Below are 20,309 nucleotides of genomic sequence, written 5' to 3'. Positions count from 1 at the left end.
GTATCCAGAGATTCGACCTGGATGAATTTAGTGGTTAGTGTGCATCTCTGTTAAATTTTAATTACTTACTTCCTGAAGAATGTATTAATTTAAATCTCTGGGTGAAACACGATAGTCTCATTTCCATTTACTTGTTGTTGACTTAGGGAGGATGGGCACTTCTGCAGAACTGCCATTTGGGGCTCGATTTCATGGATGAGCTAATGGACATAATTATAGAAACTGAGACTGTACATGATGCTTTTCGCCTCTGGATGACCACCGAAGTTCATAGGCACTTTCCCATTACACTCCTTCAGATGGCCATTAAATTTGCCAATGAGCCTCCACAGGGCCTCCGGGCAGGACTGAAAAGAACATATGGTGGTGAGTTGAGGAATACTTCGAAGTTTACAGGAGTTTTTCATACTTAAATTTGTTGTGTTAAAGAAATTATAAAAACAGCAAGGATAGAGTTATAGCAAATTGTACTGTTATTTAACATGATGGGGATTGGATGCCACTTCATCATGTTCCACATGGAATGTGTTCTGGTGGCCTTAGGGCATCAGAGCTCACCATTATCCACCTTGTGTTTTTCCTATTTTCTCCATATTGCTTTGTTTTGGCCTATGCTGTTCTCCAGCTAGACACCTGCCTTTTTATGTTTAACATAATTTTATCATTTATGATCTTCACACTCCATACCTAAAGTTGGCCAGTAGCCTCTTCCAAGAGGAGAGGCTGAATTAAAGTTATGACCTGCTTCCATTACAAGAAGCCATCTGAACAAACTAATTTTTATTGTGTTGCCAACAAGGCTCAAATTCCTGTCAAGCTACAAGGTAATGTGGGGGTAAAATAAATGTGGAAGGATGAGGGCAGTAAAAAATTTCTAAATAAAAAATATACAATTTTATATATAATATAATCTATACACATATATAGTAATTATAATTATTATTTGGGGAATATACTCAGCTTGTGGTGGGCTTTGATACAGAGTTTTAATTAATATTAAATTGTTAGTAGTATATACAGAAGCCCATTGCAACCTGAGTACATGCTCTAAATAATAATAATAATAAAAAAGTAATTATAATTAGTAGTTTTAGTAATAATATTTATAATAGCATTATATTAAATAATATATTATTAAATTATTAGATATTAAATAATAATACAAATATTAGTATTTAAAATACTAGTATTTTAGTGATTATATTTATTTTACTGCCATCCTTCTTGCACCTGTAGTTTATCCCCACAGTATCTTGTCAGATTGTCAGGAACTTGACCCATGTTAGCCAGCCCCCAACTACCTCCCCCAATCTCTTTGGAGATATTTCAGAGAGAAATACCCTCTGGACACCCAAGTTAAATTATAATTGCCATGTGAATGTGATAAAATGAATTCAAGATAAGTGAATTTTACTCTCAGAAATTTACAAAAATAATCAGTAACATAAATGTAATAAAAAAATAAAGGTGTATGAATGATGATACAGTTTTTCACCCCACTGACCACAACAGGTGTGAGCCAAGACCTGCTGGATGTGAATACTGCCTCCCAGTGGAAGCCCATGCTGTATGCTGTGGCTTTCCTGCACTCCACAGTCCAGGAGAGGAGGAAGTTTGGTCCTCTGGGGTGGAACATCCCCTATGAATTTAATCAAGCCGATTTTAATGCCACTGTGCAGTTCGTCCAAAACCACTTAGATGACATGGATGTCAAAAAGGTACTGTGTGTGTGCCGCCTTGTGCTGCTGGCAACTGTGGGCAGGGGTCGTCAAGCTCATGCAGCTGCCCAGCTTTGGGATTGGTTCTGTGCAAGTGATGATCTGTGTTTGCAAAGTCATGGCAACCTGGTCACACTTGCCTCTCTGCATTTCACATGAAAAAAATAAACTTTTAATTTCTCACAGCCAAGTTGAAATTACATATAAGACAACAGAGTCTATTGGGGGGGGGGGGCGGATAGGTAAGAAAACTTGTTTTTTAAAATCTTAAAAAATGAAAATGAAAGTCTAGAGTACTGTTGAAGCATGTGCATTTTAAAAAGCTGCCACAATATTCTCAAAAACTATCTTTTTTTGATTGAAATTAAAGTATGAAAGCCATGAATGCACCAAAAAGGTCTATTTCAAATCATGAGGAGGAGCTTTGGGTAATTCTCAAGTTTGTCTTTGTCATTTACTTCCTGCACTTTTAACATTACTGATGAAGAATGAATGAATGAATGACATTGGTGACCATGAATATGCAGATGTTGCTTGGTGGGGAAAATCAGGATGAGCCAGTAGTCAGTTCTATGCAACTATTCTGTAAATTTCCACAGGGTGTCTCCTGGACCACCATCCGCTACATGATAGGGGAGATTCAGTATGGGGGCAGAGTCACGGATGACTACGATAAGAGGTTGCTGAACACATTTGCTAAGGTCTGGTTCAGTGAAAATATGTTTGGATCAGATTTCAGCTTTTACCAAGGATATAATATTCCAAAATGCAACACAGTGGATAACTACCTTCAATATATCCAGGTTTGTCAACTTCAGAATTTTATGCATAGAGAAAATATCTACAGCCTATTGATGATTTTGATATTTATTTACACTGCAAATACTGCTTTTAAAATAAATTTTAATGGTGATATGTATTTGCTTTATTCCTATGTTTATATTCACCTAATGATTAAAAGGTTTTTCAGAGTGTGTGTTTTGTTTGACTTCACACCCTGCTTTCTCTTTTATACTTCAGTAAGGAATATTCTTTGGGAATATGAGTATTTTTCTGGAATCCACTTTGCATAGGAGCTTCCTTCCTCAATCTGGGCACCAGTGACATTCTGGGCAGGATTCTTCTTGGTGGTGGGGGGCTGTGTATAGAATGGTTAGCAGCATCCCTGACCCTACTAGATCTAGATGTCAGCAGCATCCCCCCCCCCCTCCAGTTGTGACAACCAAAAATGTTTCCAGACATTGCCAAACATCCCCTGGGGTCAAAATCAGCCCTGGCTGAGAAGTGCTGCTCTAGGAAGGAATAAGATAGATTTTGACAGGAAATTTTGGGGAAAAGATCTGATTTGTGTTTCAAGATAACTACATTTTCTGTCTCTGTACCTTGAACTCATTAGATCATTATTTAGAAATCTCTTTTGCCTCTGAGATTTATCTCACAGTGAACAAACAAAAGCCCAGAGGCCCCATAGGGCTAGTTTTATCAGTATAGAGGTTCTGTGATATATAAATGCAATGAGTTTATCATATATTACCACCTCTACAATTTTATTAATTCAGATCAACAAATATATTTGTCTTAACTGTACTACATATGTCTTTAAATCATTAGCACTGAATAGGAAAGTGCCTCTGAAGATATAAATTTAGATGTGCCTGTACATGTATTTATTTACATATACCTCATTTCACAATGAACCTGAGGTTGTTCATAAGAAGACATTATATTAAAAGGAATAAAATAAGGAAGGAGATATTGCAGGAAAAATGTGAGGCAATAATAAAGTTTAAGATGCAATTCACACATAGAAACAAATGTCAAATTTAGGTGCATTTTTTTCTTTCAAATAGCTGTGTTCTTTGCCTGCTTGTTCTGCTTCCGATTGTCTCTTGATGTCTGCATTTCTCTCGGACTTGGTTGTTTCAATATGCCTCTTTTCCTAGTCTCCATCTTTCTCCTTGGAGAGTACAGTTCCCACTGTACTCTTTGGCTCCCTTCTTTGGGCTTTAATTTTCTGGTACTTTAAAAACATAGTAGTCATTAGTTATACCACATTTATTAATGTTGTGCCCAAGATTGTGAATCCGAGAAACCACCAAGGAGCCGACAACGATGCAAACACACAAGGGTTTATTTACAAGCTCTAGCTTGGGTCCAAGTATACCTGACACAGCGGAGCAGGGACTTGGACCCTCAGGGGGGTTTCAGCTTACTTTTATGGGTTGGTCTAGGGGACCTCCAGAAGGGGTGGAGGAATTTTCAAGTTCTGTTTACATTCTGATATGGGGCTTTCAAGGGCATTGAGCTCTGTTCTCATTCTAATATGGGGCTTTCTAGGACGTTAAGCTGTAAACTGTTTTCTTCCTGTAACTGAAGTAATGTAAATTTCAGCTCTTCTTCTTTTCTTCTTCTCCTCCTCCTCCTCCTCCTCCACCTCCTCCTCCTCCTCCTCCTCCTTCTTCTTCTTCTTCTTTCTTCTTCTTCTTCTTCTTCTTCTTTTCTTCTTTCTTTCTTCTCAGGGGCCTGGAATGACTGGACGTGTGCTAACGTTGAACTTAAAGTGGAATGGCCTTAATTTTCTTGGCCTCCACAATTAAAATGATTGGTTTGAATTAAATCAACTTCAGAAAACAAAATACTAATCCATACCTCCCCTTCTATTTCATGTATTCTAAAATAAGACCATGTCTCTTTGATTAAATTTGCTTGAGGTACAGATGTTAAGGAACCATGAACTTATTATGTTTCTTGGTGTTCATCTTATTTCAAGCCAACCTTTTATTCTTTTCTGGAGGAATCATTGAGATTGCAGCGTGACACAAAAGAGACATACCATGTAAATAGTTATCTTTTTGGTGGAGGGAGGATTATTTTTTGTTATCTATTTATTTTTAAATTTGAGTATAGTTGGCACACAATGCTACATTATTTATCTTAATAAAAATGTTTGTTTCCTAAGACAATAGAATTTAACTGGTGCTAATGTCAGCAATCTGGGCTTACCTGGGGTATTTGTTGTTCAGAGTTTGCCTACCTACGACAGCCCCGAAGTGTTTGGACTGCATCCCAATGCCGATATTACCTACCAGAGTAAGCTGGCCAAGGACGTGCTGGACACCATCCTCAGCATCCAACCCAAGGACAGCTCTAGTGGAGGGGATGAGACCCGGGAGGCTGTGGTGGCCCGGCTGGCTGATGATATGCTGGAAAAGCTGCCCCCAGGCTATGGCCCATTTGAAGTGAGTTGATGACATTCAGACAGGCTGTCAACTGTGGATGTGTCTGTTCACTTGGGGGAGCAAGGAGTAAGGAAATAGGACAAAAACTGATTTTTCTGAAATTAAAAATTATTAAAAAACTAACTTCCTGAAGAACCAGAAAAAGAAGTTTTTAAATCTATAAATGTGATAATTTTTGGAATGTAAACAATAAAGACACCTGACAGGAATGTTCATGTTCATAACAAGGTTATAAGTGTGTACAGATGGCTTAGGATTGTTTTTCTAGAACTTTCCTTTGATGTACTTCACATTGTCATTTGTTCAAAGGAAAGTAATATATTTTTAGAGTAAAGCACCTGATCATTTAAAAAATATTGTGTGATTTAATGCACATCTTAAAATTCAGGCCTACCTAATTTCAAGGGGTCTGTATTTATATCATTAACTCTACAGCTTCATGAGTTTTGAAAATTGATTTGTCTTTTTAATATGTAAATAATTTCTAAGAAAAATTCATGATTAGGAAAGTTAATTTTTTAGACAGTTTAGCAAATGTTAGTGAAAAGATTTACCCTGAAAACATTTTAAAATGTTGGAAAAAGCACCAGGGACTGATTTACTTTCCAAGTAGTCTTAGCAAATGTCCCAGACTAACCGTGTAACACTTTTGTCATAGAACCCCATGTTTCTTTATATATTGCCCTTTTTTAAACCTGGTTTTCAAAAAAGAAAACTGCAGCATTTTGTTTCTTTAGCATCTTATTATTTTCCACAAAGCAGACCATTTTGATTGCTAGTGCTGTAAACTGAACTCAAGGACTTATTACCAAGGGAATAATTTCTCCTTGAAAAAACTGAGCACTTACTTGGAGAAAATCAATCTGCTATCAGCTTTCATAAGCACCTTTCATTATAGTATCAGGAAAGAGGTCATCCATATCTAACAGTGGTTGAAATATTTATGAAGCAATAAGAATATCTAAAAATATAATAGCAGTTACATAAAAAAACATGGTAAGTAAGGGGGTTTAGGAGAGTCCCCTTTCTTTGGCTGACTTTGTCAGTGCTGCCTTAAGCAGGGTTGCTGATCCATAGAAGATTCTCAATAAATACTTGTAGGATGCAAACGGATGGATGGATGGGTGGGTGAGTTGGTTGGTGGTTGAATGGATGGGTGCTTTGATGGAAAAAACAGGAAGCTTTCAAAACAGGAGTCTAGTCTTTTGAAGCAGCCAGCAAGATGGTTGTGTACATATACCTGTCTGCTTTTGTGCATGTCTGTGTGTCTTAGACTGGCAGGTAATGAACATTTCCCTATGAGCACAGTTGCTGTTTGGAAGGCTATGTGGCTGTGGTCATGTGTTCATGTTCCTCTGTGAATGAATGGCTGCCTATTCTCCCACCTGGGATGCAAAATCTGCTGGTCCGCTAACAGATGTTTCCTTTTATATTTCTTCTTTGTTTTCTGGCAGTGAAAAAAAAATAAAAGCTTACCATCAACAGAATTGTAAAAGTGGGGACCTTTTTAGCAGCCCTAGGGTACCAGTTACATAAATATTAGCAGCTGTCACATTTTTAACACGTGCTGAATGTCTCCATGGCAGGTGAAAGAGAGGCTACAGAAGATGGGGCCGTTCCAGCCAATGAACATTTTCCTCAGGCAGGAGATAGACAGAATGCAGAAGCTACTTAGCCTGGTCCGCAGCACCCTGACTGAGCTAAAACTTGCTATTGATGGCACCATCATCATGAATGAAGATCTAGGAGATGCACTGAATTGCATGTTTGATGCCAGAATTCCTGCTCGGTGGAAGAAAGTATGTTTAAGGCAGCTCTTATCCTACCTCATCAGTTTATTATTGTGAACAGTAGTGATTGGTGAGTGGAAAGCAGGCTAGCATGATTTACATAAAAGGGCTCTTTTGTTTAGGGATCAATCCCCTTGTAGGCCTGTATTTTTAGCTTTTAGGTAGGGAAGGAGACTATTTAGCATCTCCCATTTAGCATATCAGGGACTCTACGAAGCCATTTACATGCATTATTTCATTTAAATCTTTGCATTTTATTGCCCTCATTTTGCAGGTGAGAAACATGAGATTGGAAGACACTAAGTCTTTTCCCAGATCACACACCTAAGAAGGCAGAAGACCAGAATTTAAAACCAAGCTTTTGAACTTAAAAGCCTGTGATGTTAGTTTTATAGAAGGAAGTGTTCCTAGACACACACACACACACACACACACACACACACTGCAAAAATCACACCAAAGAGAAGTATTTTTCATTGCTTTGTCTAGATATGAGAGTGTCTATACCTCCAGGTACAAAGATAAGGACTTACCAGTATGCTTCCTGGTCATGTGGTGGTTTTTGTGCTAAATGACAGATATGCCTTTGACAAATACTTGTCTACTTGGAGAAGTAAAAGGAGTACCAAAGTATCTTTGTCCAGCAGTTCATGCATTGTGGGGAATTTTGAAGATCTGGGGTGTAGTGGGAGGACCTCAGAGGACGGACAGCTGGGGCTGGGCCAGGGAAAGCAGCATGTAGAGATGGGATTGGGTCATGTGGTGACTGGAGTCTTGGCCTTTCGAAGGTTATTCAGGTAAATGGGAAGGTGAGACATAACGGTTAGAACTGCCAGCCTCCTGGAAGAGACTCATTTAGCACTGAGACTCTGTTATCTCACCCAGGGCTTTAGAAACCCAAGGTCAGCTTTGACCAGATTCCATCCTCTCCTTATCAATTCATTCCTAAAGCCAGCGAATTTTCTGTCTGGATTGACCTTTCTTGTTGCCAGTGACAGAGGGAGAACTTACCTGGTCACTAGCCATTGCAGGTTCATTCCCCACCCAACCAGCTCACTCAGCTTGGTCAGTACCTGGAAGGCTCTAGAACAGGGATCCTTGCCAGGGGGGACCCTCACATTAATGGTTCCCGTACCCTCAGATTAAATGCAGTATAAATACATCTCTTCTAGTTAACACATCCATAAAGATAGGATCAAATGAGTTACCTAATTTTAAAATTATGATTTTTTTCTACAGGTTTTTATTCTATTCAGCTTATCAGTATTTGGAATCTCACTGTTTCTTGAAAAATAGGCAAATTAATTCTTAAGAATTTGAAATTCAAGCAGCATATCCACACAGGTTGATCACTGCATTTATTCATACATAAAGTATTCCAATTACAGTAAAATGTTACAAAATATGATTTGGAGATACCTACCCAGTACAGTTCCTGCTAACACTAATGACATATCCGTGCCAATTGTATTTTTTTTTTAAGATTTTATTTATTCATTCATGAGAGACACACAGAGGCAGAGACACAGGCAGAGGGAGAAGCAGGCTGCCTGCGGGGAGCCCGATGTGGGACTCGATTCTGGGTCTCCAGGATCACGACCTAGGCCAAAGGCTGACACTCAACTGCTGAGCCCCCCAGGCACCCTGTGCCAATTGTAGTAATAGAAGTACCACGTGTGAAATCAGGCAGACTAATACAGGCAATGAGTGCAACTTATTTGTTTGTGGTAAAAGACCTGTGTTTCAATTTCTGCTCCTTCATCAGAGGAAATAAAAGTTCATTCTAAGAGACAAGAACTTCAGAAAATAATGGTTGTTTGCCTCATTAAAAATGAGAAGTGGAGAAAGGCTTCTATGATTTGTCATCCACAGAATATATTTTAAAGAGACCATAAGCACATTTGTGTAAAGAAAGACCCGGTTTTATAGTGTATCTATTAAAAATGTAACCTAAGGGAAAAAATGTGATCTAAGGAGAAATAGTTGAAACCTATGAAATTTAATTCTAATTAGCTGTTTTATTTTTTTAAATTAGCTGTTTTAATTGCTTTATAGCAGAATTGGTAGTGAGTGTGTGTGTGTATATATATATACATATATATGTATATATATTTATTTTATTTTATTTTTTTTAAAGATTTTACCTATGTATTCATGAGAGACTCAGAGAGAGAGAGAGAGAGAGAGAGAGAGAGAGAGGCAGAGACACAGGCAGAGGGAGAAGCAGGCTCCATGCAGGGAGCCCGATGTGGGACTCAATCCTGGGACTCCAGGATCACACCCTAAGCTGAAGGCAGATACCCAACCACTCAGCAACCCAGGGGTCCCAATAGTGAGTGTATTTGTATGTGGAAGGTGATTCTGTTGACATCAGACATTTTGACCGGCATACTGAGGGCGAGATTGATCTGGAATTCATTGTGATGATTAGACGATTCTATTGTATCTTCATATCAGGAGGAAGAAGAATCATTTGAAAACTGAAATGTCAGAACCCAAGGGAAATTCATATTTTAGGGACTTTTTAAATTTTAAACATGAATATGGGATTTTGTACCTTATTTCTGTGAACATAGCTGGTTACACAACAGAAGTAAGCCTATATTAATTATTTCGATGAATGCATTTCAGGCATCATGGGTTTCAAGTACGTTGGGTTTCTGGTTTACTGAACTTCTAGAAAGAAACTGCCAGTTTACCTCTTGGGTTTTCAATGGCCGACCCCACTGCTTCTGGATGACAGGCTTCTTTAACCCCCAAGGATTTTTAACTGCAATGCGCCAGGTAATAGTTCTGATTTACACCTGTTGTATTATTATGATTTTCTTCTACAAGATTTTCTTCTATCAGTATAGTTTTTAAAGACTATAACAAGACAGAGAATGGCTGTCCTTTTTGACACCAGCAGTTACATCGTCTTGAAAGTAAATCCAACAACTTGTTCTCAGGCTGCTAGCTTGAATTTTAGAGCATTTATTTGTTATTTTTATACTTGGTATAACTTGGTCTTTCTTTGTAGAGAACAGATGGTTAAATTAGGACATGGGTATTGTTTATGAAAGAATCTTTTTACTACTTTTTACTACTTCCTCTGAATTAGGGTAATTTGGGATTACACTTTCATCACTTTCACACTCTTTATGTTAAGATGAGCCTGTAATCGCTCCCCTTGTCCTTTCCTCTTGTTTTTGTCCTGAGCAGGAAATAACTCGTGCCAACAAAGGCTGGGCCTTGGACAATATGATGCTTTGCAACGAAGTCACCAAGTGGATGAAGGATGACATTTCTGCCCCTCCCACAGAAGGTGTCTACGTCTATGGCTTGTATCTTGAAGGAGCTGGTTGGGACAAGAGGAACATGAAACTCATTGAATCCAAACCAAAAGTGCTGTTTGAGCTGATGCCTGTCATAAGGATTTATGCAGAAAACAACAGTAAGTTGTCTTGTGCATTCAGGGATGGCTGGCATTATCAGGTTGGATAATGTTATAAATATAAGATCTCATTATTTTTGTTATCATGTCATGAGGATTTTATTTTATCAGCCTTCACATTCACGCCCATGTTTAATGAGTGCTTGTTGACTGCTAGGCATGTTTTGAGGGTTAGCAGGGAGACAATGGTTCTAGATCATTCTTGCCTATCTACTAAAGCAGGTAAAAAATATATAGATACTCATGAAACATTAGCTGATGAGATAAGAAGCAAGTGTTTGGAATAGTTAATAGATAGTGGGAAAGGATGGTGGGTAGGAGTGGGAAGAAGTGATCAGGGGCTGGGTCTCAGGGGCAGAGCCTGGATGGGGCCCAGAAGGTTGGACAAGTGGTGGCAGGACTGCACAGGGCCTACAGGAGATGCCCACTCTACCATCTTGGAGATTTAAGCCAGGTTATGAAAGCCAGGCTGAATTCAGGGACATTTGGCTTAATCTAGCAACTAATGGTAAAATGCTGGATTCATATTTCAGCCTGTGAGCACAATAGCATGTCTATGAAGCATACATACTATTCCACTTTGACAAAGTTCTATTTTACAAGTCTAAGAATATCTAAATGGGTTACCACTGTTGGCCTGTTCTGAAGGCTTTTGCTATTACATTTCCCCGAGCTAATATCTCCTCTGCAATAACCAACTTTCGGCACATGTGGGACTTCCCTGTCCATCTCATTTAAAAAATTTTTTTAAATAAAAATTACATATACTTAAGGTATACAACATGATGATTTGATGTACATGTACATATATGTGGTGAAATATTTGCTATAAGCCATGCACTCTGGAGGTGGCTGTGATGGTGGATCCCAAGGACTTCCGTGGAAGTACTGACTTGGTGACAGAAACACAATAGATTTTTTCTTTAAATAAGTAAAGAATAGACCATTTCCTCTTTGAAAGACAGCTTCTAGTATCCCTGTCTCTTAGATAAATAGCACATTTGGGAAAATATGGGTCAAGGGAAGAGAGTTTATAAACTATGAATATTTATTTTTTAAGCAAATATTTTCTGGATGCCTGATACATGCAGCCACTATCTTAGGTACAAAGGACACAACGATGATGATGATGATGGGCAGATCATGCCCATAAGGGATTAGGGAGACTGGCAAGTAAACTAATAATTAAAGTAGAATTTGATACATGGCAAGATAGAGATACACTCAGGATGCTCTGGGAGCTGAGAAGGAGTACATAACAATGCCTGCAAGGTTTGTGGAGATCGCTTTTGAAATGTGCTATGATGCTAAGAATGAGTGTGAGAGGACCTGGAGATAGACTTTTTTTTGGCAGAGGGAAGTAGCATGAGCTCACTCGGTCATTTGGTGAGTATGTGTCTGGTATTGACCATCTGCCATGCCACTCTGGTGCTGGGGATGCAGCAGTGAGGAAAGACCAGGCGAGTGCCCATTCTTGAGGATCCCAGTGTAAGGAGGGACGGGCAGCAAAAAAGAAGCAAATAGAGTTAGTCCTTGTTACTCATGGATTCTGTACTTAGGAATTCTAACCTTTGTCTGTAATTCCCGAATCCATGCTATGGCACAGTTCCTTGCAGGCATACACAAAACAGCCAAAGATATGATTTACCCAACAGGCTGGTTCCCACTTGAGGTGCTTGAGGGGATACCCTGCTGTTTGCTTGACTCTTGTACTGTAAACAGGTGTCCTTTCCGTGGTCTTTATAGGATTACATTTTTCACATTTTTGTACTGTTTGCTGTTTAAAGTGGCCTAAGTGCATGTGTTGAAGTGCTGTCTGGGGTTCCTCAGCAGGAGAAGGCTGTGATGTGCCTTATGGAGAAAACATATGTCTAACACAAGTTTCACTGAGGCCTGAGTTAAAGTGCCCTGAGTCCAATGTGAATGAATCAATGATATAGATTAAGAAGGTATTTTTTTTTTAGATGGTATCTTTAAACAAAAACACACCTACAATAATGTTATGTATTGAGGGATGGATGAAAATGTTGGGACCAGAGGCTTGTAGGAAATCTGCCCTGTATTTCAAAACCCTTGGGGCAGTGGTTTGGTAGTTGCTAATTCAGTGTTCATAGAGACTTCGTATACATTAGCCCCGTGAAAATGAGAATTGACAGTAAATGAACATTTGGTTTCAGATCATTCTTTTCTATGGGGAAAACACACATGTGCTATGCTAGAGAGTGGATAGTTTTCAGGGGTTTGGAAAGAGGCTCACTGAGAAGAGAATATTGAGCTGAGATCCAGGTGACAGAAGGCAGCTCTGCTAATATCCAGGAGCAAAGGTGAGGATGCAGAGGCTTGAGTAGCAATGGATATGCTGTGCTTGAAGGAAGAGGAGTCTATGGAGAGATGGGCATCAGGAAAGAAACAGGAAGGTGCCCCACACAGTTCTTAACACATAGTGTTACTCGGCAAACCCCAACTGAATCTGGTGGGATAAATGTGTCTGGCTAAGCCTAGGCAAGCAAGCTGCCTGGGGCTTCAGCTTTACTGGTTCTTAGGGTGCTGTGAAGACCTAGGGTGGTGGTTATTTTACAGCAATAATCATTAAGTGTTCTTTAAACCAAAATAATGTTGTAGAATTTTTGCTTTATCATATCATTGGGTCTAGTCAACATGTTGCAAAAACATTTCCCTTATAAAGTAAAAGAAAAATCTTCCTCCCATTTAGTTTCCATATAAAACCAGTTTGTTTAAAAAAAAAAAAGAAGTCTAGATATTTTATTTATTTATTTATTTATTTATTTATTCATTTATTTTTAAGGATTTTATTTATTTATTCATGAGAGAGACAGAGAGAGGGAGAGGCAGACACACAGGTGGAGGGAGAAGCAGGCTCCCTGCAGGGAGCCTGATGTGGGACTCAATCCCAGGACTCCAGGATCACAACCTGAGCCAAAGGCAGATGCTTTAACCGCTGAGCCACCCAGGCATCCCTAGATATTTATTTTAACTTTAAAAATTGGATAATGTGTCCCTAGATTCTTAGGACATCATAAGAAAGTCACCCAAATAGTATGGAATTCACCCAAAAGGCAAAGCCTCCCACATCAACTTTAGCTTTCCTACTCTCAAAGGCAGTTGAAAAGAGGTGACATAGGAAAGATATGTCTCCTTATTAGATTACTGTATAGGTGGTGCTTCTACATGAACTTCAGTACTATAGCCAATGTGATGGGAAAATGGGGATTGGAACATTTGGAGGAACGAAGCAAGATTTATATGTACCTTTGGGCACTCAGTAGGGTGAGAAGGATCTCAGGCTCTGTGCAGCTAATGAGGAGAAAAGGTGTTTCTAAGAATGCCCTATGACCCACCCTGATGCAACACTGTGCAGATGTGGGTTGGGGGTGAGAATAGCCCTATGCTGTGACGTGCAGCTAATGAGGAGAAAAGGTGTTTCTAAGAATGCCCTATGACCCACCCTGATGCAACACTGTGCAGATGTGGGTTGGGGGTGAGAATAGCCCTATGCTGTGACGAGGAGGTAGAGGCCTCCTGACTTTTGAGCTCCTTGAAATTTAATCCGCCTTCAGTTTATAAACCTGGGACTCATTTAAAGTCATGGGGAATGTGAAACTGAGGGGTTTGTTTCAGTAAAAAGGTAAAGGTGCATATATATTTGTGCACGCGTATGTGTATGCATGTGTGTGTACGGAGAGAGAGAGAAGAAATGTAATACATCTCGGGTGTCTATTGCATTTCAAGGATCATTGCATTCACATATATTAATTTGTTTAATCTTTACAACAACTCTGTAAGATATATCATCCCTATTTTTGGGTGGGGAGATTAAGGTATAGAGATGTATGAAATTTGCCTATGATTTCCAGCTATCAAGACTGTTATCAGAATGTGGGATGAATGCAAACCTCTGGGAATTCCTATGGTTAGTCTTCTACTTAAGACTATGCATTTAGTGAGTCTCTGGGGAGTCTGAGATGAAGCCTCAAAACAAAGCCTAAATTAAAAATGAGGATAGCTTCTTTGCATTTCGAAGTCATGAGTTTATTTTTCTCAGATACTTGGTGAAGGAGACACAGACTCTGCCCTATTTGGATGAGAGTGCTTATTCCCTGTGGCCTCCTCTGCATTCTGCAGGCTTGCTGGCCACCTCTCCTGCCAGATGGTGGGGTGGGGGTGGGTGACCATGTGCTTAGGTAAAAGATCAGGAACCTGGATATTTGAGTTGCACTTCTGGTTTTATCACTACAGTAATTAGTCATGTGGCTTTAGAGGAGTCTCAAATATGCTATAAGTTGAAGTCAGTCATCTGGTTATCTCCACTACATTTTCACATCCTCCTGCAAAGACATAGAGGCACACACACATTTACATTCTGACTATTGATGAGATTAAGGATCATAGGCTCTTGACCCATTCTGGCCAGGTTTGATTCTTATCACCTACATAACAAGCTCACCTTGTTATGTTCCAGTTTTCTCACCTGCAACGTGGATTTAATAATGGTACCCATCCCATAGGATTGTGAAGGGCATTAAGCCGACAGTGTCTAACATATCATACAATAAATCAATTGCTATTATTAATATATTCACTCACATGTTTGTTGAAGGATTAAAAGAAATACATGAGTGCACCATTTAATCACTTAAATGTTTTTTGCAAAGAGGAGTTAAATTAAAAGGATGATTTAAAGGTTATATAGGGAATCTCTATGTAACTAGATTATTTTGGATATTGGAAAGAACATCTGATGTAATGATATACTAGAACTTGGATGAAAAATGTAGGCTAGAGAGGGAAGTGAAAGAGTCAGAAAATGAAACTCCCTTAAGGTGTTTTATTCAAGCTTTTCAGATCCTAAAGTATAGAGTTCACCAATTTAGACAGCTTCTTGTCTCTGCTCCTCCTTCTGGGACCCTAAAGCTTTAAATATGTTTAGCTGATTAGCTTTACCTACCTAGCATGTTTGGTTTTATCTTCAAATTTCTTTGTCTAACTAGGGCTAATGGTTTTGAATCATCTGTTTATGTGGTTATTTAGCGTCTGTCAGCGCTTTGACTATGAAATGGTATGTTCAGTGTCTTCTAATCCTACTGCAGAAGTTTGCTGCGTGCTGTGATTTGGCATGGGCACCTTTGGTTCTACAGCAACTACAAATGAATAAAATTGGATAAGTATATCCGAGAGTTGTTTTTTACCTGCTTATTGAAAAGAATGCTATTTTTACCCCCAATTCATCTTTTCTTTTGGAATTAAAATCTAAGTGGTCAAATGCTTCTCGAGGTGTAATTATTATAATTACATCTATTAATTATTGCATACATCTTATAATTGCATTTGCACCAAATGTGAGACTACAATGGGTGACTTCAAGATTTAGGATGTTAGTCAAACTTGCATCAAGAAGAACAATATTTAACATTTATTATATATTTACAGATCCCAGGATTATTTAATTAGATCAGTCAGAATGTTCATATTAACTACACTCCATGAATGCACTGCCTAATAATTATTACTAATGATATTCCCATGGTAATTTAAAAAATAACACCTAGACTTAAAAATTAGATGTCACAAAAAATTAGGTGTTAATTTAATTTCAATTGGTTCTAATGATTAATTTTGTGGGATTAAGTGAACATATAGTTCTAAAGTACTGTAAGCTATGTATGAGTCTATTTTAGAATAGGGTTCCCTGACCTTGATATTATTGGCATTTTTGGTCCAAATGTCCTCTTTTGGGAGGGGCTGTCCTGTGCATTATAGCATGTTGGCAGCATCTCTGGACTCTACCCACTAGATGCCAGTAGCAGTCTCACTGTTGTGGTAAACCACAAAAGTCTCCAGATAGTCGCAAATGTCCCCCAAGAGTAAAATGATCCTTGGTTAAGAACCACTTCTTTAGAATATTTGCTTTATATTGAAACTTAATGTATAATATCATCATATTCAAGTGTTTAACTTCTTCCAATAAAATGAATCACAGTGGAGATATAAAAACACATGGCAGAGCAGATAGGAGATTTTATTGGGCCAAAAAATGAGATCTTAACTTTCAAAGGTGGCTTGCTTTTGGAATTTGAAGGAAAAAGATGGATTCTTGAGCAAGTTAGTTTTGGGAAATAATTTCAGCACTATGTCAACACTGCATGTAGAGAATTGAGAGTTGCTGTTTCCTGTTTCAGTGTCCACACATGTCACACGAGTTCACCGAAGCAAAGTTCTCCTCTTAGTTAAATGTGTTTTTGTCTGAATGCTTATGTGGCGGTCATTTATAATATTGGTCTTGTAGGGGAGTGCAAGGATGGGTGCAGACCCCATGTTTGTGCTGAGATAATTTACAACTGGGAGAGAAGAGATAATGTACTGCTTCCTGCGCCAGATACTAGGAGATGTGCAGATAAACTGCGCAGGTGGTGTAGATTGAATGAGAAGCTGAGGAAGCTGAACCTCCAAGCTACTCAATGCAGAGGCTTCTTCCAAAGCCTAATTTAGTATGTGTAAATTTTTATTCTTTTTCTTGAAGCCCTTTGCCCCTCTGCCTTGTATAAGGACCCCCAAGACCTGGATTCATCCCTGACACGGGGTTTCCAAAACTGGAGAGAAAGTGAGCCTTTGGTAGGGATGAATGCATTAGAAAGGGTCTTTGATAGATGAACATACAGGGGTTGCCTTTTGTTGCATATATAGTTTTGGGAACTCCATGTATTGATCTACTCCAAAAAGGTTGATTGTGTCTCAGGGAGCTGAACTGTGTCATGGCTCTCTGCTTCCCAGCTACTTCTCTTCCTCTGCACACATGGATAACTTACCACCCCTGATAGGGATAGGCAATGTCCTCTGTCCTGTGATTTCAAATGTGGTTTAGACTATGGTACAGAGGGTTGAAGGCAGGATTTTGAAATCATAATCCTAATATGCTGAAATAATAGTGGTGAGCATTGGTGCTGGACATTACAAGTGACAGATGCCTTGTGCCAAAGGCAAGCGATGAGAGAAAAATGGAGAGGGTGTGCATGCACAAGGTTTGGTGGGAAGTAAAGGAGAAAGGGTGGAGGGGCCATATTGAATTGATGGGTGGAAAGGAAGCAGTGGGAAGTTCATAGTCATTTCACATGGGCAGGGGTTACTCTCAAGGACATGGGACAAGAGGCCAATGGGATGAACCTGAAGATGCCTGGCTGTTTTGTCACTTCCTAGAAACCTGCAGGTGTGTCTGCTTCACATCTAGAGACTGACTTACCTCAGGAAGAATTTCTCTCATTCTAGCCAAACTTTGGAGTGATCTTTAGAATGCACAAATTTGACTCTGCTCTCTGTTTGGGCTGCTTAATTTAGAAATTCACCAAATTTTTTTTTATGATTTTTTTTTGTAGCTTTAAGAGATTCTCGGTTTTATTCCTGCCCCATTTACAAGAAGCCAGTCCGAACGGACTTGAACTACATCGCCGCCGTGGACCTCAGGACGACCCAGCTCCCGGAACACTGGGTGCTCCGTGGGGTTGCCCTTCTCTGTGATATCAAGTAACATGGGATGTGTTCCCTACCCAAAACCTCAGAAAATGCAGGATCCAAATTACCCTAACCTTTATTTGTCTATGAGTGCTGAACAATGAATGTATAATCAGATCATGCAGTGAATGAGCTCTGTAGGTTTTCCCTACTCTTTAGTTGGATGCGTAATTACATATAACCTGCTTTATCCTTAATGACCAATCACTGTGTTTGTTGAAAAGTTATTTGATGATTTAAAAGCAAATTTTACAACTTCCTAATGAAGTGTGGCCCTCAAATCCACAGTAATGCCTTTAGCTCTAAAGACTGAGTAGGTCAAGCAGACATTTCCTTCAAAGGATTATTTTTCTGCTAATGTGGTTCTGGTGACAACCCTGTTCTCTACAGTAACATGGCAGGTTTGTGCTTATTTTGCTTCTATGGCCTTTTGCATTTAGGTCAGATTTGTTTTCATGGCTCAAGCAGCCCTTGGGAAGACCTTTTAAAAAATGGAAAGAAACAGAAGAATGGGCTAAAAATGTGAATAGATAAATAGACAATTCATGTGATCCTGTAGAATAAACACGTAGAATAATGTTCAACCCCACTGATAATTAAGAAAGAGATACTGATATTTTTTATAATAAAAAATTGAAACTTAAAGTGAATTTGATGAGGTCTTTATGAAAGTGATATGCTTTGAGAGTCCTAGAGTGATGGAAATCAACCCATCCTTTTTGTAAAATAGTTAAATATCCAAACACAGAAAGAGCCATAAAAATATTCACATGCTTCGATCCTTATCTTCTCTCCTGGAAATCTATACCAAGAGAACAATTTAAAAAGTTGAAATAATTTATATATCAAAATGTATTTAATAACAGAAACAGTGGGAGTGCTTTACATGTTCAATATTAAGTCTATATATGTAAGGAAGTTAGAGGATGTGAGGCAGCTGTGAAAAACAGGATCGAAGCTTTCTTAACATGGAAACAGTAAACACGTTGTACTATGAAGTGAAAGATATACCTCAGAAAATATCAGCTTTTATCAATGAAGAAAATACTATATGTGGAACTTTTCACATATTTTTATTGTAAATCCTGGTTATAAATTATGAACTGCTTCATCTATAACTTACTGAATGAAAAGCTTGGTCAGCATTAAATTAGAATTGGGGTCTACAAACATTTGCTTAACTTCGTGTCTGCCTAACTTCGTGTTTCTGGTGATAAAGCATTTTCTAGGAAGGGCTGCAAGGAGACAGGTGTGGGTCTTTCTCACTAAACTTTTCTCTATGACAAGAATCATTTTATGTTAATTGTGGTCAGAGCTGGGACTGAGGGCTTCATGTGACACCTATTAGTCTTGGACAAGACTGTTTTCATTTGAACAGCTTCTTTTGGTCTGAATTAACATACATCAGTTGATTGTGTGAATTATGCTAAAACAATCATTTTATTTTGAAGAACAAATAATGAAAATGTAGAAATGATGTGAATTAATAAAAAGTTGTTAATGAATGTCTGAATTGTAACTGCTATTTCTTAGCCAGGGGGCAAGTGCCATTGAGTATCCAGAAATAAGCCTTCAAAACTAGGTTTCTTATAAAGTTATTTGAAAATGTCTAATTTATCTACTTTTGTGAAATATCCTGTTGGTGTATATGTACAAAAGGACACCATGGAAACAACTAGAAATTTTTAGGTACTGATTCAATGAGAAATGTCACTGAAGGAGTGGAGAGCCAGTGAAGCACCTTTCTACCTCACCTCCATCTCTTACCCTGTAGCTCCCACCTATGGAAAGATTCTCAGCTTCTACTGAATCAGGAAGTGGGGCAAGAGAGGACCAACTTATTGACTCTTCCTGGTGATGGGGATAGTTGCCCACTGCTTGGCTGAGGAGGAAACAACACCCAGTGTCCTGGTACCATTGCAGAGTCTTTGTTATCATCTCAACATTGATCTACGTAGAAAATTAGTTAAGTGTGTCTGACTCCTGTGTGTCAGGCACTCTGGCGCAAGCAGTGGTGGAATGATGGTGAGAAAAATGCTCACATTCCCCGATTCACGGACTTTGCTTAAGAGGACTAGACACAGAAAATAAGCGACTATTCAAGTATGTAACTTTATTTGATCTCAGTGTATGAATGTATTATATGACATGAGTGTGAGATACGTAGGAGGTATGAAGATGGGGAGTGTAGTGTTACAAAGGAAACTGCTGGATGCTAGGAGTGAGAAGCATGAAGGAGACCACAGCCATTCAGGTGTCACGGATTAGTAGGCAGAAGCCACACGACAGCGTCCCCATTTATTTTTAACGAAGGACACAAAGCATAACAGCAGCAAGGAGCTCCCCTGAGCCATAGCAGCTGCTGTCTGGCTTTTCCTGGTCCCCCGTGTTAAGCTGCCAGTGGCTCATTCTATGCATGTATAAAATCCTTCCAGAATTGAGACAAAAAAACCCCACTTTGCCACATTAGAACTGTCCTGTTATGCATGGGGCTTTACATCACCTTTCCACTTATCTCCATTTTATTTGAGCTTCTCTTTAAGGGAGTGTTGACAAGCATCGTACCAATTCAGCATCAGTGAGGTCAGGTCCCCATCAGTGGATG

At 38.9% G+C, this 20,309-nt stretch overlaps 1 protein-coding gene across 1 annotated transcript in view; it reads left to right on the top strand.

The window, feature by feature from the left end:
• The window catches only part of DNAH5 (dynein axonemal heavy chain 5), a 217,189-nt gene extending 197,980 nt beyond the window's left edge, over positions 1-19,209 (top strand). Inside the window, exons 72-79 of the mRNA XM_072752730.1 lie at positions 147-366; positions 1,513-1,718; positions 2,318-2,521; positions 4,742-4,957; positions 6,544-6,756; positions 9,379-9,531; positions 9,949-10,180; positions 17,569-19,209. Coding sequence (XP_072608831.1) covers positions 147-366; positions 1,513-1,718; positions 2,318-2,521; positions 4,742-4,957; positions 6,544-6,756; positions 9,379-9,531; positions 9,949-10,180; positions 17,569-17,720 — 1,596 coding nt within the window. The 3' untranslated portion in view covers positions 17,721-19,209. The remainder of the gene's footprint in view (positions 1-146; positions 367-1,512; positions 1,719-2,317; positions 2,522-4,741; positions 4,958-6,543; positions 6,757-9,378; positions 9,532-9,948; positions 10,181-17,568) is intronic.
• The last annotated feature ends 1,100 nt before the right edge of the window (positions 19,210-20,309 follow it).

This window comes from Vulpes vulpes, chromosome 3 (assembly GCF_048418805.1).
Source record: "Vulpes vulpes isolate BD-2025 chromosome 3, VulVul3, whole genome shotgun sequence".
Taxonomy (NCBI): Eukaryota; Metazoa; Chordata; class Mammalia; order Carnivora; family Canidae; genus Vulpes; species Vulpes vulpes.
This window is presented reverse-complemented; position numbering and strand designations above follow the sequence as displayed.